General features: G+C 41.8%; 1 protein-coding gene across 4 annotated transcripts in view; it reads right to left on the bottom strand.

Moving 5' to 3' along the window:
- The window catches only part of SMIM29 (small integral membrane protein 29), an 88618-nt gene that overhangs the window by 38411 nt on the left and 26014 nt on the right, over positions 1 to 24193 (bottom strand). Inside the window, exon 5 of one of the 4 annotated variants that reach the window (XM_069238845.1) lies at positions 14788 to 16600. The exons of the other annotated variants lie outside the window; for them this stretch is intronic. Coding sequence (XP_069094946.1) covers positions 16532 to 16600 — 69 coding nt within the window. The 3' untranslated portion in view covers positions 14788 to 16531. Of the gene's footprint in view, positions 1 to 14787; positions 16601 to 24193 lie in introns of those variants that run through there. 4 annotated transcript variants of the gene reach the window in all.

Below are 24193 nucleotides of genomic sequence, written 5' to 3'. Positions count from 1 at the left end.
CATTGGTTGAGGCCAAGAGGCAAGAGCTTAAGAAGTCAATAGTAGCTATTCTTAGCTTCGCCTCAAGGCTGGGCAGTAGACCTCTTAAAGCCTTAGTAAATATCTACAAGGCCAAGTGTTTATCAAAAACTTTGTATGGGTGTGATATTTGGCGGTATCTCAGCAAGCGAGCTACAAACAGAGGAACACAAATTCCTTAGCTGTGTACTATGCAAACCATAGAGCACGCCCACCTATGTCATGCGTGAGGAGTAAGGGGTTAAGTATTTAAGCAACCAGCTAGCCTTGAGCCGGCTGCAGACTTGGATCAGGATTTGGTCAATGGAGGAGTTGGCCCTGAATCACCTAATCATGAGGGACTGTTTGTCACTTGACTACAACTTAAAAATACCCAGGCTAAGATATATAAGAGACTCCTTCATGAAGTTAGGTACAAAGGGAGTAATTTTTTATTTATTTTTTAGCCCAGAGGGCATTGGTAAAGGAGATTTAAAATGGGTCACAGAGTTTTAGGGTATGGGTGACCTTACTAGCGGAAGAGGTTGAGTTGGTAAAACTCTTAGTCTATATGTATGCATTGACAACCACAACATTGAACATGGAGCGCTACCTTACCCGGGTGAAAAATAACAGCGATAGATACCTGTTAACTCAATTTAGATTTAATTTGTTGCACTTGATTTTAACTTCGCCACGAAGATGTTATGACCTTTGATCCCTGGGCCCCTGTGGCTGCGATCATACTTTGCATTTTATGTTGTTCTGTACATTTTATATGGGACCCAGGATCCGTTTTATAGATCCCTTATTTAAAGGAGGTGGCTTTAAACAAGCCCCACCAGCCCTTTTATATTTGCAAATGCTGGCAGTAGAATTTGTAATTGCAAATGTTACTCGTCTTCTAAGTGCTGCTGTCTCTTTATGGAGTATACAGGACGACTGATCATGTTCTTCTAGACCTAGTATCCCCCGTTCATTATATGAACTGATTTTTATGGCCTGTTCATTATTTATGTTCTATATTGTTTCATACTGCTGCTGTCATTTTTGGTTTCATGCGTTAAACTGAATAAAGAAAATATGATGATGATGATGAATACGACCTTTGATATTTAAAAGAGTCTGATGCCGAACCAGTAGGAATAAGTTAGTCCTGAAATTACTGTGATCTCCTTTTATTGTCACAAGCAAGTGAACTGGTGCGGCACATATTATTAAAGTGCCTCTTACATAAATCAGAAGGGATTTTTAGATTACCTCGTAAATTATGCATGCTAAACAATCGGATGAAAATTACAGTATGCAAATAGTTGGATGTGAAAAGCAGAATTGTTTTGTGCAATCCGTCTTCTAAAAATAAGTTTGTTGTGGTCTAATTACACTATCTAAAAGTACATTGGTTTAGTATAGGGCACCGCTTAGGTTTTTAAATAGTTTGTGGTGTATAGTCTTATGTACATGTAGGTGTAACTGTATGCCAAATGCACCGGAGTACAGTAGTTGACGAATCTACTCTAGCTGGAGCAGCGACAGCACACTGGGATTGAGGGAGAAGATCTATTTTATTTCTTTGGGGGTACACATTGTTCGCTGGTCGTGAACTTGCCAGTCTTATTCAGCCGAGGGCTGCCTGGTTTCAGATAGTGATACGACGAAGGACTAGATGGCTTGAGTACGTTTGACTTTGCTTTGTATGCAAAGCACATTATTTTAAATGTGACCTTTCGATCTAAAAGGCTTCAGGGCTGGCGTAATGCCAGCTTTACGTTTCCAGACTGAAGAGTTACAGGCTGTCCAGCGCTGGTTCATCTACAGCTCCAGGGCCTGTTTTCTGTGCTCCTGTGCAGACCACTGGCAGACTAATCAGGACAGTGTGAGACCTCTGGTAATGACGAAACCATCCTCCGCATTATGAGCTAACCAACAGTACTGCACACAAAGGCCAAGACCTGGTGGACAAAGAACTGGTTGGCATGACATTGAACCAGTGCCAGTTTGCATACTGCCTGTCTAGGGTCTCACACACATTTTGAAATACTATAGTCTGGTTCACTGAACATCTGCTTCAAGCTCTTACACAGCTTTATCCAATTGTAAAAACACCAGAATGTCAATCTGCAGAGTCGACAGAGGGATGGCATTTAAGACTTTAGTTACAATTAATTCACCCTCTCCTTTGCGAGACCTTGGACCCACCACGTGTCTTTTAGAAAAACGATGTTAGTTTATATTACAGGTACTTGTAAAGTACACAATCTGCAGTTAGTTGTTGTGTTATGGAATTCTCGACATACGTGCGTATGTCGAGAATTCTACATTCGGCGGGAGACGGTTAGCGGGGACGAAAAGGACGGAAGACGGAGGTGGGCGAGGGAGCGTTTTTGTGCTGCGCTGTTGCGGTATTTATCTTAATAAACATTGTTTAACAACATTTCCTCTGGAGCAACTATCGTTATTACATTGGCGACGAGCGCCTACCTCCACCTCAGATTACCGTGGCACGGAAATGCGAGAGTGGACCTGCGATCCTGGCGGTCTGGCAAAAGTGACTTCTATGTTCGGAGGACACGAAGGAAAGGAGGATCGACGCGCAATTATTTGGAGCACTGAGGCTAGTAAGCTGAAGATTCATTCCCAAAGAAAACAACCCCTACCGCCCTTAAAGAAAACGTGGAATGACGTGGCGGCCATCTTGGGGGTAGGAAATACATTGGATCAAATGGTACATTAACGTGGCAGCCATCTTGAGAGTAGAAATTCGGATTTTACATCGTCTATTGGTGTGGAAGCCATTTTGGGAGTACAAAATTGCATTTCATATTACAGGTGGATATTTTGGGAGTAAAATTCAGATTTCCAGTTTAAAAAGAAGACAATTTAATCTTGAATGACATCAAGATTATACACAAAAGTGTGACTGTCTATCAACAAAATTTGATGTCACTTAAATTCATGTTTTGAAGACATTATAAAGTCATTATAAATGCTGGTATTATAAAATATATATATTATATTCAACAAAGGGAAAGGTCCAATATTTACATTGTGAATCACCATGGCTACCAGCACTCAAGGTATAGTACCACCTCCCCCGTTTCTTGCACAACCAGGTAATCCACCCATTCCTTGGGGTGAATGGATTGACATTTTCGAAAATTATTTGGTGGCACTGGATGGCCAAGATTTGAGACCTGCAAGGAAAAAAAGCTATTCTTTTGAGTACTATAGGTCAGGAAGGTCAGCGTATATTTAAATATTTACCTCAACCACCAGTAGAAGAAGGCCAATTGGAAATGGATGTGTATAAGGAGGCGAGGATAAGACTGGAAAAAAGGTTCTCGAAAGAAGTCAACATTGTCATGGCAAGGCATACATTTTATACCCAACCACAAAGAACAGAGGAGAGTATCGATGAATTTGTCACAAGGCTGAGGGAGTTATCCACTAAATGTCAATTTGGTGCGATGACCGAAGAATTAATACGAGATCAATTAATTGTTCAGTGTCATAGCAAAAAAATGCAAGAAAGATTATGGGCAGCCAAAAATCCGTCGTTGAAGGATGCTATCGATATAGCAAAAGTTGTTGAACAATCTGAATATTGTATGAGAGCGATGGAAAAGAAAGAGAGAGTGTCCAATGGTAGTTCTGATACAAATACAACTTGTGTTATAAAAGAAGGCAGTGATGTTTTGGCAAGTACAAAAGGTGGGCGTGTGTACAAGGGAGCGAATAAGAATAACATTGTCAACAAGTCTTATAGTAAGGTATGTACGAGATGTGGGAGTAAGTTTCACAATGCAGATTCAAAATCATGCTTTGCTTTGGGTAAGGATTGCATGAAATGTGGTAAAAAGGGGCATTTTGCACGCATGTGTAAGAATAATGGAAAATCTAGAGTGGGTACCATACATCAAGATTACATGGAGGAGGTCGAAGAAGTAGATAGAGTTTTATCCATAGAAAACACTAGACAGGAGGTGAAAAGTGTACATAGACCTCCAAGACCAACGGCAAATTTTGTAGTACGTGGGAGAAAGGTACGCCTAATGATTGATTCTGGTTCACTATACACTATTATACCCAAAAGCTTAATGGTTAAAGAATGGCCCAGTGTGCGTCTTCTACCAAAGGATATCAATCCGGGTGGTTATCAGGGTGAGAAAATAGATATAATTGGTTACATGTTGGCCGACATAAATTTTGCTGAGAGACAAGTTGAGGGTAAGGTTTATGTGGCTACTAATGGTCCACCAATTCTGGGTTGGCATCACCAGTATGATTTACACATAAGATTGGATCCCAGGACAGATGATAGGGTCATGGCGTTGCAGGATGATAGCGTTGGTAATATATTGGAGGAATATAAAGAAGTCTTCACCAATAAAGTAGGGGCACTTAAAGGGTATACGCACAAAATAATATTGAAGAAAGATGCAGTTCCGGTACAATACAAATTGAGGAGAGTTCCTATTAAGGCAAGGAATGAGGTAAAGAAAATGATTGGTGACATGGTACAAGAGGGCATCATAGAACGTACTGAGACATCGAGTTGGATTTCTCCAGTGGTCATCACGAGTAAATCTGATGGGTCTTTGAGATTCTGTGTCGACCTCAGGTCACTTAACCAGAATGTAGTAGTAGATAATTACCCATTACCAAATATTAACAAATTAGTTTTACTCCTGAGAGGAGGGAAATATGTTTCCAAGTTAGATCTTAGGAGTGCGTATCATCAAGTCAAATTGCATGGGGAGTCCAAAGAGTTAACAGCATTTATTACTATGGAAGGGGTTTATCAGTTTAATAGGATGCCATTTGGTTTGGCCTCTGCGGCAGGTGTATTTCAGAGAATAATGAGTGATGTGTTTGAAGGGGTTGAAAATGTGCTGTACTTTCAAGATGATATCTTGATTTTCGGTGAAACGTTGGAAAAACATAACCAAGTACTGAAGTGTGCATTAGAGAGAGTTATGAGAGCTGGTCTTACACTTAAAAAAGAAAAATGCAAATTTTTAGTTGAAGAAATCGAGTATTTGGGTTATACCCTCTCTGAACATGGAGTAAAACCAATGAGGAAACTGTTGGATGCCATTGAAAAGGTTCCATCCCCCCAGGACAAAGAACAGCTGAGATCGTTCATGGGTCTCATTGAGTACTACTCCAAATTCATAAAGAATTTTGCTGATAAAACGGAGAGTATAAGAAAACTTTTACGAAAAGGGCAAAAGTTCCAATGGGGGGGTGATCAGGAGTCAACTTTTCAAAACATAAAGAAAGAAATGTGTGAAGCTAAAGTGTTGGTACCTTTCAACCTTGAAGCTAAGTCTATTGTAACAGTTGATGCGAGTGCAATTGGTCTAGGAGCGGTGCTTTCACAAACCTCTGATAAAGGAGAAGAGACTGTTGCTTTTGCATCACGATCATTGACCAAATCTGAACGGAATTACTCGGTCATTGAAAAAGAGACATTGGCTGCATCATGGGGCATGGAGTATTTCAGAACTTACATTTGGGGACGTAAGATAATGTTACGCACTGATCATAAACCATTGTTGAGGGTGCTGTTACCTGGGGGTGCCAACAAAGTGTCTCCACGTCTGGTGAGATTAGCTGCAAAGTTGCAGGAGTATCAGTTTACCATTGAATATATTCCTGGATGGCGTAATGTTCAGGCGGATTGCCTATCTCGTTTGCCTTTGAATTGGCAGGATGTAGATAAACAACGCATACAAGACTATGAGAGTGAAGGTGCTGTTGCAAGTGTTGAGGACGTGCTTGAATGCACTCAGGGTGTGGTGTCCCGTGAGGAGTGATGTGAGGAAATGGAGAAAGATGTGGTGATGAGAGACGTTATTAATTTAATTATTAGTGGAGAAAGGAGAGAGAGAGTACATTAAATCCTCAGGTTCGACCCTATGCAAAAATTCTAGAGGAATTGTCTATTCTCACTAAGAGTATCGTGGTGAGGGGTGACAAGTTTGTTCCTCCGGTAGGTGTGAGATACAAACTGTTTTGGTTGGCTCACGAAGGCCATTTAGGGCAGACTTTAACGAAAAAAAGACTAAAGGAAAATTTTTGGTGGCCAGGGATTGATGGGGAAGTTTGCAATTGGGTTGAGAGGTGTGTTGATTGTATGGAGAGTGAAAAGAGACTGAAAGTGGGCAGACAAGCTTTATTGGGATCCATAACAGATCCTGGCATAGTGTGGCATACGTTGTGCATGGATTTCATTGGACCTTTGAATGGTGTTCCATGGGACTTAAGATATGCTTTAGTGATGATTGATGTGCATTCAAAATGGTTGACAGTCACATTTTTGAAAGAGATTACTACTAGAACAACTATTAGGACAATGCAGGAAATATTTCATGAAGAAGGTTTTCCAACTAAACTCATTACGGATAATGGGACACAGTTAGTTTCCCATGAAATGGAACGATTTCTTAAACAGACAGGAATACATCATTCCCGCACTGCATTGTACAATCCACAGGCCAATGGTATGGTAGAGAGGTGCAATCGGATGGTAAAGGGTGTTATCAACATGGCTGTGAGAAGTGGTAAGAATATACGTACCATGGTAGACGACCTTGTATGGGCATATCGCACCACAGTGCACAGTGTTACAGGTAAAATTCCTTTTGAGGGGATGAGAGGCAGGAAAGCATGCACAAAAGTTAACCCACCATGGTTGGTTTCAGTTTTAGAGGAAAGAGACGTGATACATAAGAATGGAGATACATCACGACCTCTTTGGGAAAATAATATTAAGAAGGGAGATTTGGTGAAAATTAGAGCAGTGAATACTGGAAATAGTTGCATGAAATTTCGGGGACCCTACTTAGTTAGAGATGTACATGAATTTTATGTTGTTTTGGAAAATGGTGAACGTTGGAATAAGAGGAAAGTAGTACTGTATTGCAAAAGGGATGGGAATGAAAGGAGGAAGTTAGGTTCTGAAAGATGGGTTTCTGATGAAAATAGTGGGTTTCTACTTACGAGTGATGAGGATATGTTAGATAAAGGAAGAGTGAGTATACAGGAGAGAGATTGTTTACAAAACGAATGCCAACAAGAGATAGAGTTGGAGACACATACAGATATGAGTAAAGAGAGTGTTCAAAACAAAAGAGTAGGGTTAAGATCTCGTAAACCACCTAGTTATTTACGGGATTATGTTGAGTGAAGTTGTCTTTAAGTTATACTATTGATGTTTATCTTGCACATAGTTTTTAAGTTATATGGAATTTGTGCATGTCATTCATTGTTTGCAAAGGGGGTGGATATGTTGTGTTATGGAATTCTCGACATACGTGCGTATGTCGAGAATTCTACATTCGGCGGGAGACGGTTAGCGGGGACGAAAAGGACGGAAGACGGAGGTGGGCGAGGGAGCGTTTTTGTGCTGCGCTGTTGCGGTATTGATCTTAATAAACATTGTTTAACAACATTTCCTCTGGAGCAACTATCGTTATTACATTAGTATTATGGGAGGTTAGGCACAGGAGTGAGATGAAAAAGAAACATCTGTGGTCATGACAGGTGGGTTGTACATAGTCTTTAATAATAATAGTTAATTTGGCGTTGAAGGAGTATGGATGGGGGAGGGCTTTGTCAATTGTGTGTGCATCATTTGTTTGGTACCATGGCTGTTGTCTGGTGTTTAGCAGTAGTCCTGGTGGTGTTACAGGACGTGTGCCTGTCTGAGCTGTGCACGATTAACGTATGAGAGATGTTTTGACTAATGCGTTCTTTATAGTGTCACGAAGTCTTCTTAATGATTAACGCTGATGGTGTGTCCACAATGTGCAATTAATGGATTTATAAAGGGTGGGTTTCATTGGGTTTGTCTATGGCATCTCACAAAGGTGAGAGTTGTAGATTGTGCACATGGATTAAGTAGGAGTAGGGAAAAAAAAAAACGTCTGGAAATTAGGAAGATGGGTCTGATGTGGTAGAATGCTTTGGGGGATCAAAAAGAGTTTTCTTTGGACCCTTCAGCCAATGAACTGAGATTAGTTCTGAAAAAACGTTTTCAGAATTCGCCCAGTGTGTCCGGAGCTTTATATTGCTTTAAATGTATTACAAACAAGTGACTGTTCCTAGGGGAATGCTATAACTGTCTAAATATGATGTAAAAGCATTTTCAAGCAAGTCTGTGGATAGTTTTTACGCAGGCCGTAAGTTTTTCCCCAAGGGCCTTCTTCACTCCAAGGTGTGCTGAAAATAAGTCTTACAGGCATTCAGAGGGACAGCAATAGTAAGAGCTGCACCTGTACCCATGGATGAAAGAGGAAGGAAATGAAAGAGGGCTATTCTTGGTGCCATGGAAACAGCGTCCTGCAAAAGGTGCTCTACAATTCAAAATACATTTTTGTGAAAAAGGTGTCCACTGTACTTACGATTGCAAAATACGCCTAAGGAGACCCTCAACCAGGCAGAGCAGCATTTGTCTTCACAGGTCTATGCAGAGTTCAAGGTGCTGGAGGATTTTTATTCAAAGCATACTGAAAACTCAAAATGCAGGGAGTGTTGATTAGAAAATAAGATGAAACTGAGACTTAACTAAGATCACAGGACGGTATTCAGTGATATTTAAAAAAAAAAAAAATGTACTGAATGTTAGATTATTGTTTAATAAACAATGACAATTTTAAATGTGTGTGTGCTACTGATCAACTGAGTTTAGATGTATCTGCTACTAGGATTGGGGAAGGACTGGATGAAAGTAAGAGATGTCTAGGCTTTCCTTTTTTTTAGTGTTTACTTGTTGTGAATTGCGTTGGGGTTTTGCAGTGTTACCAAAAATTGATAAAATCTGTGGTAATCAGTATTCATTCTTTTATGCTCCAAAAAAATAATCACGGGATGGCATTTTGCCAATGATGGGAAAGAAGCTAGATTTTATTGCCTTCCTTCAGTCCATCCGATTGCCAATTTTTCATACTCTGTTTCTGCACCCAAATCCCTTGTTTGTAGCCTCTCATTGAATTTGCTTTTTAAAGTAACATTTCATTATTTGTCTCATCTCCCTGACCATCTATTTTCTCAGCACTCCAATACCTCTTTCTAGCAGTCCAGCCCCAACCCACATCAAGGATGTGCATGGATGGAGATCTGTCTGCAACCCATTACGATCCGATTGTAGCAGATAAATGATTATGGGTGAACTTTAAAAACACCATCTTGCTGCACAAATAAATGGCAAATATTTGCAGAATTACAGTTTCTACTTATGATCTGAGATATATATATATATATGTATAAACACATAAATAAATAAATATAATAAATATACATAGTGGGGTGCTCAGTGCTTAGTTAGTGCAAGCAACTGCTCATCCGTCCTCTTGTTTTCTTGAGATACCAAGAGAACACTGGGCTAACAACAGGATGCATATAACATTTCTTCATTAGCTTCTCCTCTATTAGAAGGAATGGGCCCAAATCAGAAAGTAAAATACTTAACTATAGGGACTTTGGTGACAGCAAACTGTACTTCTATATGAAACTGCTACAGTCGTAAAGAAACTTCATCTCCTGCAGGATGTCCTGGATCATTCAGATGTGCGGTCCACAATAGAAATGAAATTTATTTTTCACTGGTCGGTATAGCTTCTATCTTATTTGAAAGAAAGCACAAGGACCTTTAAAGGATTGATTTCTACCTAGCATGTGGGAAGGTCCTTGTATTTTGAAAACCAATGAGACCATTGGGTTCCTACCAGACCTCTGTGACAACTACACAAGGCATTTTATCTTTGTATTCTGTGCAGTATGCACTGTTACAGTCCATTTCCTCGTTGGGGGAATGAACAAACACAGCTCAGCGTGTTTCTTTTAAATCCTGAACAATGCTTTGTACCAATGATGTCGCCAAGTGTCAGCACCAGAATTTCCAAACTTCATTTTGACATGGAGGTAGCAGGCATGAAAGTTGAACTTGGTGATCCTGGAGTTGAATCTATCTGCATTAATGTGCAGGCTCAAAACATGTCCATGTGCCTGTCTTGGAAGAAACTGCACCATCAGCAGCACATACTAGTGGTTGCCTCTTCATGTTTCGGAACTGTAGTCTACAGTTTATACACTATATTACCTTTTTCAGAGTAAATGTATGCACTAAAAGCAGGACAATTTCACCAAAACCAGCTCATGGACCTCTTTGTATGGAGCATGGGTAATTAACATGTTCATGATGTGGCCCCTGGTCCTTCTGTATGATGGGTTGCAACATGAATGCTTTTTAGACCATCACAGAGTAAATCTAAGAAAAAGTGTTAGGGGCAATGTTTTAACCCATTGGCTGCCAGGCCTTTTCCCCCTCAGGTGCCAAGCCTTTTTTTTTGGGCTGTTTGGGGCAGTTTGCGTTTAGGTCCTCATAACTTTTTGTCGACATAAGCTACCCACGCCAAATTTGCGTCCTTTTTTTCTAACATCCTAGGGATTCTAGAGGTACCCAGACTTTGTGGGTTCCACTGAGGAGACCAAGAAATTAGCCAAAATACTGCGAAAATTTCAATTTTTTCAAAAAAATTGGGAAAAATGGGGAAAAAGGGCTGCAGAAGAAGGTTTGTGATTTTTCCCCCTGAAAATGGCATCAGCAGAGGGTTTGGGGTGCTAAAATCATCATCTTCCCAACATTCAGGAACAGGCAGACTTGAATCTGAAAACCCCTTTTTCAATACAATTTTGGCATTTTACTGGGACATACTCCATTTTTACTATTGTTTGTGCTTTCAGCCTCCTTCCAGTTAATGACAGAAATGGGTGTGAAACCAATGTTGAATCCCGGAAAGCTAAATATTTCTGAAAAGTAGACAAAATTCTGAATTCAGCAAGGGGTCATTTGTGTAGATCCTACAAGGATTTTCTACAGAAAATAACAGCTGAAATAAAAAAAATACTGAAATTGAGGTAAAAAACAGCAATTTTTCTCCACGTTTTACGCTCAAACTTTCTCCTGCGATGTCAGATTTTTTAAAGCAATATACCGTTACATCTGCTGGACCCTTCTGGTTGCTGGGATATATAGGGCTTGCAGGCTCATCAAGAACCCTAGGTACCCAGAGCCAATAATTGAGCTGCACCTTGCAATGGGTTTTCATTCTATACCGGGTATACAGCAATTCATTTGGTGAAATATAAAGAGTGAAAAATAGGTATCAATAAAACCTTTGTATTTTTAAAATGGGCACAAGATAAGGTGTGGAGAAGCAGTAGTTATTTGCACATCTCTGAATTCCGGGGTGCCCAAACTAGCATGTGAATTACAGGGCATTTCTCAAATAGATGTTTTTTTTACACACAGTCTTACATTTGGAAGGAAAAAATGTAGAGAAAGACAAGGGGGCAATACCACTTGTTTTGCTATTCTGTGTTCCCCCAAGTCTCCCGATAAAAATGGTACCTCACTTGCGTGAGTAGGCCTAATGCTCGCAACAGGAAACGCAACATGAACACATCACATTTTTACACTGAAATCTGACGTGTTTTTTGCAAAGTGCCTAGATGTGGCTTTTGGCCTCTAGCTCAGCCGGCACCTAGGGAAACCTCCACACCTGTGCATTTCTGAAACCTAGACACCTAGGGGAATCGAAGATGGGGTGACTCGTGGGACTCTCACCAGGTTCTGTTATTCAGAATCCTTTGCAAACCTCAAAATTTGGCCAAAAAAACACTTTTTCCTTACATTTCGGTGACAAAGTTCTGGAATCTAAGAGAAGCCACAAATTTCCTTCCACCCAGCGTTCCCCCAAGTCTCCTGATAAAAATGGTACCTCACTTGTGTGGGTAGGCCTAGCACCCGCGACAGGAAATGCCCCAAAACACTATCTGGACACATCAAAATTATCAAATTCAAAACTACCTGTTTTTGTGGGGGTGGGGGGGGCACCTGCGTTTTTGGTCCTGGGCTCAGCAGCTATTTAGGGAAACCTACCAAACCCAGACATTTCTGACAACTAGACACCCTAGGGAGTCCAGGGAGGTGTGACCTACATGGATACCCCAATGTTTTCTTACCCAGAATCCTCAGTAAACCTCAAATTTAGCTTAAAATAAATAAAATAAATAAAAAAAAATCACATTTTTCCCACATTTCTGTGTAGAATCACCACACCGGGACAAATTTCCTACCACCCAACGTTCCCCTCAGTCTCCCGGTAAAAATGATACCTCACTTGTGTAGGTGGGCCAAGTGCCTGTGATAGGGAAGAGCCAAAAACATGTCAAAATTGAGGGGGAACCAAAGCGGGTCCAAAAGGATAGTTTGAAAAAAAAAAAACATTTTTAGGCTAACAAGAGCAGCAGAATTTTTATTGGTATAGATGAGACAATGGTGGGTGGTAGGAATTTTGTGGATTCCTGCAGATATCGGAAGGTTCCATCACAAAAATGTGGGGAAAATGGGTGATTTCCAGCAAAGTTGGAGGTTTGCAGGGCATTGTGGGTAAGAAAATGGTGCAGGGTACATGTGAAGCACACCACCCTGGACTCACCCAGATGTTTAGTTTTCAGATGTGCCTAGGTCTTATGGATTTTTCTACATGGCAGCATCCCAACGTCCAAAAAGTGCAGCCCTCATCATTCCAAGTGGGACGATTTTGAGAGTTAGCCAAGGTCTCATGGCCCAAATATAAAACCAAAACCCCAAATAATCAAATGTCCTCTTGCTTGCCGTGGGATAAGATGTTTTAATGTGCAGGGGGAGAGCTGAAAGGCTGTTACCGCCTTCAGTTGGGGTGGGGGCATAACCAGGCCCATACTGGTTGGACGCCACCACCCCACTATTTTTTATTTTTTTTATTCACTGGCATCTTGTAGACTTTCTGCCCCCCCCCTCTGGGTCTGGATCAGGGGTAATTGACCCATAGGCCCACTGGTGGGCAGAACAACTTTGGCCCCATTTATTTGTGGTGGTGGTATGGCCATACCCCTACCCTCTTATTTTGGAGAAGAAAAAAATCTTCCCTGGTCTCTGGTGGGCTTTCTGGCCCCCTTGGGGGCAGATGGACCTTCCAAAAATAGGCAGATCTGCCCCAAGGGGGCCAGATATGGGCAACAGTAATCTGCCCTGATGGGAGCAACCCTTGCCCAAGGGGCTGCCCCCCCAAACAAAACACACACATACACACCAATCCCTGGTGCCTAAGTGGTTTCTAGCCCCCCCCCGGGGGGCAGATCGGCCTAATAGAAATAGGCCGATCTGCCCCCCATGGGGAGCAGAAATGGCCTAAAATAGATTAGATCCCCAGGGGAGTGACCCTTGCCTAAGGGGTCGCTCCACTTTATGACATTGATGCAAAAAGAAAAAAATCCCTGGTGTCTAGTGGTTTCTGCCCGCCTTGGGGGCAGATTGGCCTAATAAAAATAGGCCGATCTGCCCCCAGGGAGGCAGAAATGGCCTAACGGGGTCGCTCCCCACATAAAAAAAAATAAACAACAAAAATAAAAATATTCCTGGTGCCTAGGGGGTTTCTACGACCCCCCCCCCGCCCCTCCCTTGCTCCCCCAGGGGCAGAGCAACCTAATTAAATTAGGCCAATCTGCCCCCGGGGGGGGGGGGGGGGGGGGGGGGGGACAGAAATGGCCTAGAAATAATTTGGCCCCTGGGGAGCGGCCCTTGCCTAAGTGCTGACATCATTAGACGCCACGGGTGGAAGGGGAAACTATTCCCCTTCCATCCCTGCAGTGGGGGTGCTGAGGCGAGGCTCATGGGCCAGTACCAGGACATAACGGTTACGTCCTTGGCGCCTCAGCCAAGGACGTAACAGTTACATCCTTGGCTGTCAGGGGATTAAAGGAGGACATTGATTCTGGGTGCATCAATTTGCACAGTGATCGCTGTTGCCACAATCCTGACACCTGAGTTTTCATACAGCAAATCTCTGTGCCACCAATCAGCAAAATGTAGAAAAGATTGAGCTGCACTTCCAAAGAATCTCTATGATATGTCTCTATGATACCTTTTGGGTGAATTGTGCGCTTTATAAATGTTTATAACAAACACTCCTACTATCGTCCACAGAGGCATCACTAAGGGCATCATACATTTTTTATTCTTCTACCTCAGGTATTTTGGCAAAGATTCAGAATGCTTGGAACTTTGGTTACAAAGGCATGGAAACATGCAGATTTTCCCAAAATGGTAAAAACACTAAATTAAATGGTGACATTTCTGAGGCAGCATGTCTACTAGAAAGCAATGCTGGTGCATCAAAGAACATGAGGGCTTTCAGAGGCACAGCCAACACCATCACAGAACTCTGGTGAGTGGGTAATCTGATGCACTGTGTCAGTGGGCTGTTCAGATCCTTTAATCAAGCTGTTGAACAAAAAAACTATGAAATGATCCACATTGCCTAGCTACTAAGATCCAATTAAAGCTCAGATTAGGGACTTTGAAGTGCTAATGTCAAAATAAGAGAGTCCCCAACTTAATGCAATATTTGAAAACACTGAAAGAGGGGAGAGGGTTAGAGACCACAAATTTTAAATATAAGAACACATTGGGTATTCTATTGTGAGTGGGCCTTAATGGTCTGGTGACTGATGGCGGGTTTTCAGCACCGCTATCACCACTCTAAAGTATGTTTGGAATTGCAGGTGAGAAGTATATGATGTGGATATCGTGGCAGGGATTAGGCATATAAAGGGGAGATCTCCGTATTTATGTGAAATTAAAGCATTCACACCTTGCAATTCCTAGGAAGGGGCATTCCAGCTTCACCAATCTTGCATGAATTACAAACAAGACACTCCTCCCAAAGAAAAAAGGAAAGATTTTTAAGCATCACTCATGTCTTATTTTAATAAATCTTTCTTTTTCACTTAATTTTTCAAACACAATTTACTGGCACAATGGCTCTCCTGTAGTCCCAGCCAACTCCCTTCTACTTCGTAATACAGCATGAGATATCTAGGTAAGCATGGTTCTGATATTAAATATACGACACAGAGGACCTTTGTTTAAGTTCCATCGTGAAAATGCGTTAAGGATAGAGCTTAGGAAAGAATGGCAGGCTGCAGACCATCCACCCTCAAATAGTTAATTAAAATAAATAAATAAAAAAGGGGAAGCAGCTAAGCCAGAAAAATAGCAAGATTCTAATTCCTGTGAAAGAGGCAAGTCTTTGGGTTATAGTGTCAAGGAAATTCCTGATTCAGTCGGTTGCAAAGACTTTGCCATAAACAACAAGGTTCTATGGAACACTACAGGGTAGCATTTATATATTATTTACAAAATAAATTAGACAGGAACATTCTAAGTAAGCCTTAAAAAATGAAATGTTGAGGTCTGAGGCACATGACTCATCTGTGTGACAGCATTCGAAAGAGGGAGGTGGGGGTTCTGTAACTGCATATTTTCTGGCCCACAAAGCCTCACTTTATCTCACCACCAAGGTTCTTTCATGTCCCCCTACACAGCTTTCTACTGCACCTCACAGTATCAGAAAAGTCAAAAAGAGATTTAGAACCAACTAGATTCATCTCACCTTACACACACACAAACCATCATGTTTCCATACACATTAATGTGGAGCTGCAATATTCAATTAAGAAAATTCAGTGCCTCTACAGCCACTAGCTTTTTTCATCATGATTTACATTTGCAGTCAGTCTACACTTCATCACTCCCTCTTGAACACTTTGGTTACGTACACTACAGTCCTGTCCCCTACTATAGTGCGTTTCACACTGCGCTTCGCTGTGGAATAGGGGCTCTGCTCCCTTCCCTGTAGACTCCACCTACGGACTACAATCTAAACAACCTCCGTATAGCAGATCCAGTCAATCCTCTCACTCATTCAACGAATTAACAAAAATAAATATTTTTGTCCAAAAAAGATAAAGCTATTTGTACCGAACTTGGCAAACCACTGGATACCATCAAACACAATCAATCAAAACCTGCCAATAGTGCTGCTCCAATCAAATTCAGTGATAACGAGATTCTTTACCATCATGCTTACAATTGGGTCAGTGAAACAGACCTGACCAGACACCTTTGTCACTGCTACTAAAAGGCTATCGGCCAAGCCATCTTTAGTTACTTTCCTTTGAGTACCTTGATGCATCTCCACAAATGTGAAAAATGCACCAATGAGACCTTTAAGTAGCAGACCCCATCTGGTACGTTCACAGGCTTTTCAACTCGGAAAAGAACAGTTCACAAACAACTGTCACCGCTCTCCATGGCAACAATTGAAGAATACTAGGTTTCATATTTGTGTAAAATAATGTGACAGAGTAGCCCTGGCTAGTTCATTAGAAATAAAATACTAACTGTAAAATCCACACATCTCCCAGGGCAAGGGGACTCTCTTGGCAAGTGCAACTCATTTAAAATTATCACCCAAGAATGGCACTCCAGAACTAGGCCCATGAAAAGAGTATTAGGACAGTAGGCTGGCAGAAATACATTTTTTCCAACAAAAAAAGGGATGACAGAAAAAAATTCAGTGGTGCATAACTGTACGCCAGGAGTTAACTGAGAAGAACCCGGGGCGCTCAGCAGCCGGTGCAGTTAGGCCTTGGTGTCCAGTAAGGAGGTGCGCCTGTACTGGGGAGAGGCACTTCTCCAGCCTTGCACCACCTGTTAACAGAAGAAACCAGAATAAGCTTTGTTAGGACAATGGACATGAGAGCATGCATTCCCTAATGGAACAAGCTGGATAGGCAGAAATGTGATGTACCATTCCGAACCTGGATCTACGATTTACTATTTAATCATGGAACACATATACACTGGAAGAAACATAACAAGCTTATGTCCAACAATGAATATTTAAAGAGCAGAAAGGGGCAATTCAAGCTTTCTCACACACAACTGCTATAGCAGTGCAGCCTAAAAACGTGTGTACACACACGTCAGGTACAGAAGTGTAAAGGCAATTCAAAACATACAAAAAAAGAGGGAATAGCTGAGCACGCTTTCCCCACCCAGAAGGAACTCGATCAGTATGGTGGGCAGCAGTGTAACATTCATGTAAATATGCAGGAAATGAAGGCACCCGGGAGGAGCAAGGACAGTCTCCCCTCCAGATGTCTTTGTGCAAATGGCATACACCACAATGTCAAGGGCAGGGGATAGGTTGGGACAACAGGGGGCAGGGACAAAGGAACAAGGTATTTAGGGACAGTGAGAGGAGGTGTTCAGAAACTTGCTGGCTCCATCACCATGCGAGAAGATAGGAACTGTTCAGAGGAGAGGTAGTAGTTTTAAAATAAGGTTTCAGTGAAGATGAAGTAAAATTTGCTGTACAAAAACAGGGTGGCTGGATGGATAACAGCACTGCACTGCACGCATTATGTGCGGCGGGCACGACGATTTAATTAATCATGGTGTAATGAGCCAGGCCTGGGTGGATAGGGCGAGGCCCCAGAGAAAAGCGGCCGAAGGGGAGGCAGCAGCAGTGGTGGTGTGTTTCCCTCCACTGGGAAGATGTAGAACTGTAGGAAGTGAGGAGGTGGTGAGTATGAAGCAGAGTTAGTGTTATCGCTGCATAAAACAAAGAAGAGATTACCGGTGTCCAGAGGCTGGAGAAGTTCAGGAGGTGAAATGCATTTCCAATGAAATAAGCGCTGTGCCGTCTGAGGCAGTGAGCGCTTGTGGAGCCGCTGCAAGGGATAGAAGAGAGACAGCGGGTAGGCGGGGTGGCAGTGCTCCAATGAGCAGCGGAGTGGAGTCGTTAAAGAGGCCCGTTGCTGTAGTGCAAGCAGGCGGTGGTGAATAGGTAGGGAGTGGTGCCCTGTGTAGAGGCGGGAGGTCTGCCAGGGACCAAAGCAGGATTTATAATCCTGTTGGCTCATGGGTGGGGACTGACAGGAGGTTGGAAACAGAGGCAGAAATTTAATTTTCGAGTGAAAGGTGTGAGGAAAGAACCACTGTGGAAATAAAGGCAAAATGGACGGAGGTATATGAAAGCGGGGGAGAGGACAGCAGGGCAAAGCAGCAGTTGACCGATTTAAATGGAACAAATATATTAGACTTTAATTTTAGGTCACAAAGGGTCATGGCTTGTAGCAAACAGGTAAAGAATAGAGGCAAATTAATTTGGGTGCCAGAAGAGGAGTGACACGTTTTCCGAAAGCTGGAGCGCCTTCTGGGTCATTTGGTGATTGAGGACATGGACGCACATCAAGATGAAATGCTGGCAAAAAGAGGCCAATGACAAGTTCAAGGTGCCAGCGGGCCTTGAGGTGGCTCCTGAATGTTGGTCAGAAGGGATGATGAAGTCATCAGCTGCCTCGCCTACATCGAGAGAATGAAAATCTGTGGTTTGGCCCACTAAAGTCACTATGAAAGATTTTTTTTTAAACATTTGATGATGGGGTGGGGTGATGTGGAATGCCTAGCTGTGGCTGCAGAGGATACAATTGTGTTGGATCATGAGTATGGTAGCAATGAATGGGAAAAAGAGGAACTGAGAGGCATGGAAAGTGTGGAAAGAAATCAAACGGGTGGAAGGGGATTTCAGGAGAATCAAGGGAAACTAGCTGAAGAAAGTTGGCGAATTGGTGCTCTTCAGAAGTTGAGAGCAGACAAGAGCACAGATTTGGACATGAGGAGTGCATCAAAAGGATCGTGGAACGCAAAAGCTTTAGATCTTAGTGGTGGTCAGTCTAGGATGTGGACAGGGAAGAAGGATAAGAGAAAAGGTTTAAATCAACTGGATTTGGAGAAGGGATAATTAAGAAGGAAAAATTAAACAAAGTTAAAGACAAGATTAATGAAGTCATTTTAAGAAAAATAGATAGAAAGGAAACATTTGACGAAGAAGTACGAATATCGGAAAAAATGCATTACCCAATGAGGAAAGGGAAATGGGAGAAGTGGAAAAAAGGCACAGTGGATTATAAAATGCATTTGCCCTATATAGGAATTACTAGGCCACTGGGTTCACATTTATATGACAGACAAAGAATATGATTTTTAAGCATGAATTTATATATATTTTTTAATTGCTACACAGAGATGTGGGATCAAAAGGGGAGGAGTGGGAACTGGGAAGGCATCCAAGGGTTCAAATAGCAATTCAGAAATGGACAGCAACCTTTTTTCATTTATGCCAGTGTATATTGTAAGAAACCAGCAGATAGAGCAGTGCCCATTTTCAAACATATAGTTGTGATCAGAAAGGCTCAAATGCACTTTATGGGTTATATTTGGCATAATTACAATGAGGAATTCAAGGCTAGCGTGTGTTTGAACCCAAATAAATCATGAGGCGAAGTGGATTCTGAACTATAGCTGCAATAGTTGTCTACACAGCTGCCAAAGTAACGCCCATAGCTAGCGAACTGCCAGTTACATATAGGCCCTTTATATATCACTTTGTCAATCAAGGGACAGGGGCATATTCAAGAGGAAAGTGAGACATTAGGAGTTCTTGCTGGAATTTCAACAGAAGGTTCTGTTCCTGGCACTTTGCAATTTTAAACATGAGTGCATCAAATGTAGGGGTAGAGAGCCAATCACCCAGTGCAATGGTAATCATAGAAGACCAATTTAGGCCAGCAAGAGGGCGGCAGGTCGGTCACCCTTACCAAAGGGCCCATACACCGGTTAATTTACACATCTTAAGTGTATGGCTGCAAGATTACCCAGAAAGAGAAGATGTGGAAAAACTGAAATGGGGGTTTTGGGAAGGTTTACACTTAAGGTCCTAGGGGGACAAAAGGAGGCAACTATGAGATCAGTTAAAGACTAAAAATATATCTTGGCACAAAAACTGAGTAAATAAAGTTTGGAAGTAAAACCTGCTGGGCAATATTTTCATTGGCCTTTACCAGATGTAATGATATCTTCTTTGGAAGCAATTCCTAAAAAGAACGAAGATGAATACCATTTGATAGACAACATATCTTGGCCAGAAGGAGCATCAGTAAATTACTTTATAGCAATGGAAGATGTTAAGTGTTAAATATGCAACAGTGGGGGGTGCAATAAAGTTGGTTAAAGTGGGAGGGTGGAAGCCGAATTACAGCCTGCTTTCCGTTTATTGCTGGTTCATCCAGTTGATTTTCCATTTTTAAGACATGTAATTTAAAGGGGCTATTTATGTAGATGGGGTGCTCCCTATGGGTTGAACTGCCACGTTTTTCATTTTTTTGAGACATTTAGCCCTTTTCTGCAGTGGTTTTGTTTTAACAAAAAAAAGACACCAATTAGAGTCGTATTATCTTCATGTATTATGTATAGGGAGACCTAATGCAGGAGAATGTACAAGGGCATTAAAAGAATTTCAAGAAACAGCAGCTGAACTGGGAGTACAACTGACTTCTGATAAAACTGAAGCCAGGCCAATTGTTGACTTTTTGAAGATGGTAGCTACCAGAAATCAAGATGATTTTAGAACAAGTGGTGGGGGAAAATACATATTTAATTGGAGGAAGATGCAGAAGGTTTCAGGCTATTTTAACTTTGCTGTTGTGTGGTGAAGGCCAGTAGAATTTTCTGTAGGTTAGGATTAGCATTGTCAAGAACTGTGTTACCACATCATAGAGTGAGGATAACAATGGCAATGAGAGCAGATTTTTATATTTAAAGCACTTTCTTTGAGAATTGTAAAGGTGTTTCTATGTATTTTTTGGCAGAAGACACAGTGTGACAAGTCAATTATTTTCAGATCTTTCCGAATCAAAAGGTTTTGGCTTACTTTGGGAGCGAAGATGGACTGCAGAGCAGTGGTCCAATCATTTGTTAAAACAAGGAAGGAGTATAGATTTCTTAGATCTTTTTTTCGTTACTAGTAGCTCTAGGTTCAGGGGCAAGAGCTGCAAAACAGGACAGTACTATTTAATGTGGACAGTATGAAATTGGTTGAACTGGTGAATAAAAAGACACCTGACCAGAGGGTTTTGAGGTGGAGACATTTCATGTTAAAATGCTTGCAAATGTACATTGTAATTAAGGTAAGACAGTAGCATTTGAAGTGTAAGTATGTTGTGGATGTTTTTCAGAGCATTTAGAGTATCTGACTTGTTAGGATCTAGGTTAAAGGCAGGCATGCGTCATGATGAGGTGACAGTTGATGGTCAGAGATTAAGAATTCGGCTCAGGATATCTAAACGAAATCAGGTGGGAAGAGCAAACTGGATCAGGTTGAAAAACAGTGAACAGGAGCAGAAATGCCATGGGTAGAATGGAAGAGTTTTGACATGACCAGGAATATGGTCTGGTGATTTTTTTGTATTGCAGATGGTTCTAGGACAACAGCTTCCAATCTGATGGCAGGAATGAGGAGAACATTGAGCAAAATAGGTTTGAATATGTAAGGTTTTGGGGCTCACTTTTTTTTTTTAGAATATGGGGCAGCCACTGAGGCAGCAAGGCTAAATTGCAACTGGAATCAGATTAAGAGCACAGGTAAATAGATGGAAATCAAAATGTTTTGAGAAACGTGAAAAAAAATAGATAGCAAATGATTATTTATCAAACATATTTTGTTTTAATATTGTGGTTTTATTCACTACAGGTTGTGCTAAGGGTCAGTCAACAAGCAAGATGATTACATGGATAGTTGGACATTCAGCTGTTCGTTGGGCTGCAAAATATTAAAAATATGCTGGTATGCAACAGCTCTCTGGGAATGCCTAGCAGCAAGCATGAACTGATACTGTGCGGAAAGAGAGGAATGTAATGGGGCAAGCTTTTACTGTTGCTGTCAGAATTGTTTGTGAATAAAGGATGCCCAAATATGTTGGTGATCCATATTGGAGAGGGCAATCTAGTAAATCTAGTACAGTTATCAGGTTTAACTTTATTGAAAAAAATTAAGGAGGATTTGGAGCGGCTACGAGATGGACAGAGACATATTTGGTATGGACGAAATTAGAGTCAAGGAGACAGTGGGCGGGAGCTAAGAAACACATTGCGACAGACAAGGATCGCAGGGATCCGAACAGGGCAATGAGGGTGTTTTGAAAATGTGCGGGTATTCATGTTTTTATCAATATGAGGGAGGAAGATGAATACAGACAGGATCATGTTCATTTGTCAAGATTTTGAATGCATATTACATGTTCGAGGTTGAGGTTGAGGTTGAGGTTGATGGGCCTGGTAAGATTATGAAATGAACAGATGCAGTGCTAGAGAAATCATCAGTAACAGGGGCCTAGTTGCTTTAGAAGGGATGAGGCAGGAAAACACCAAGATGGGTTTTCCTGGATGACAGTAAGTTAGGGCGGATGGAGCGTCAGGTGCCGGGAAATCCACTGCTCAAAGGGGGAAGTACTGGGGAATGGAAAAATAAGTTTGGGTCTTTCAAGCAGGACAAGGGAAATTCGTTTGGAGAAACTTGTTTGGGGTTTGTGTGAAAGCAAGAGGGAACAGGGAATTCAAGGGAAAGCCTGGGAATGAAAGACGAATTAATGACACTTTGGGGTATGAGATGTTGTTTTGGTGAACGGTTTATACTTTGGGCAATTGTTTAAGGGAGGGCGTTTTCAGGAATTTGATGTGTTAGAAAGGTTGAATTTGACACATTTTGTATATTATTTAATTTATTTCACTACAAACAGGTCCTATAAAGTGGCCTTTTGTTCTATCACTGGTTTGTTATATGTTAACTTTACTACACATAGGTACAGCACAAGCAGTGGCAATGCAAGCTGCTTTCATGTGTAGAACAGGTCAGGCATAGGCAGCAGCAACGTGGCCAACGCTTACACACAGCAAGTACAGCACAGGAAGAGAAGCTGCCTTCCTTCACACACAAACACAGCACGTGCACCAGACGAGCAACACTTACACTGGGAGTAGTGGAACATTATCTCATGCACAGATGCAAACGACATCATCATCTGGAGACTATTTAGTTAGAGCCTCTCTTACTTACAAACATTTTCAGCAAAGAACTGGTACTTCTTTGTCCCGACAGGTCATGCTGCAACCAGTAAGAGCATTAACTCTGCTCTTCATCCTCTAATGTCCATGTAAAAGCAGCAACCTACTGTTCTTAAAGGAACATGTGTGTAGGAGGGAGAGTTCTGCACTCTCCATCCGCATGTACCCCAGGGGCATAACCTAGGCCCCTCCATGTCCTGTGGTGCTTGGCCTCACACTAAGCTGAAGACTACTGTATATCTGCGAGTGCTAGAACCTCAGGGGCTCCTTACCACATTTTGTGGGCCAGGTGTGGGGGGGCATTTTACATTACGCAAATGGTGTGCTCCCTTCTGTCTTTGCTGTAGGCATCGTTGTTCACGTGTCCCAGTAAAAAGAATAAGTGGCTCTCTCTCAAATAAGAGCAGTTCTATACTTTCTCTCTCCTGAATGTATGTGCGTAAGAACAGAGCTCCACATTTCTATCTGCTCATAGCTATCAGATCAGTACTTGCCTCTCCGTCCTTCAAGTGGTCCTGTAAGAACAGAAGTCAACCCTCCTAGAAGGTGCTCCTGTATGAAAAGTCCTGCAAGAGTCCCAAGAGAGATGCACTAGGCTTCCCCTCCTACATTTCATCTGTAAAAGCGGTACCTGCCTCCCTATTCTGCCAATACAAGAGCAGCTTTCGGATTCCTAAGTGCAAAAGTATTTCTCTGCTCCCTGCTCATGTAAAAGCAATAGTAGCATACTGTCCTACGAATGGTTCTGTGAAAGCAGTCTCCAGCTCTCCCACTTGCCATGCCTCTGAAATGGAACCATACCTGTCAGTCATACTGGAGCGAGTCCTATTTGGAGTCATATTGCTTTTAGGAAGCTGGAGATTGAAACTATTAAGAGATGAAACCAAGCCCCCCTCCCACCCACCCCTTCTCCCCTCCCCAGCAGAAAGAAAATTGCCAACACGGTTTTGAAAACAGTGTAGGTCTCTGAAAAGCAAGCTTTGCCGCTGAAGCTGTGTGCTGAAATTAGTAATGCATATCAATGCACTGCACATGTAGGTTTACTAATCAAGAGATGGGTTGGTTTGTATAAATCTGGCCATAGTATTGTATTGTATTGTATTGTATTGTAATAGTATTTATATAGCGCTTAACTACCCCTGACGAGGCGTCAAAGCGCTTTTCTGTGAGTAGCACGCTACTCTGGAAACCAAAAAGAATTAGTGATGGATTAGTATCGGGAAATAGGAGTACAGTTTTAGTATTATTATGAGTTAATTTGAGCCGCGGATATGAGAGTTTGTTAGTTAGATTGACTGGAGTAATGGAGGGGTGGAAGAGGAAAGAAATCCAGAAGTG

The sequence above is a fragment of the Pleurodeles waltl genome, chromosome 6 (genome assembly GCF_031143425.1).
Source record: "Pleurodeles waltl isolate 20211129_DDA chromosome 6, aPleWal1.hap1.20221129, whole genome shotgun sequence".
NCBI classification, from domain to species: Eukaryota; Metazoa; Chordata; class Amphibia; order Caudata; family Salamandridae; genus Pleurodeles; species Pleurodeles waltl.
This window is presented reverse-complemented; position numbering and strand designations above follow the sequence as displayed.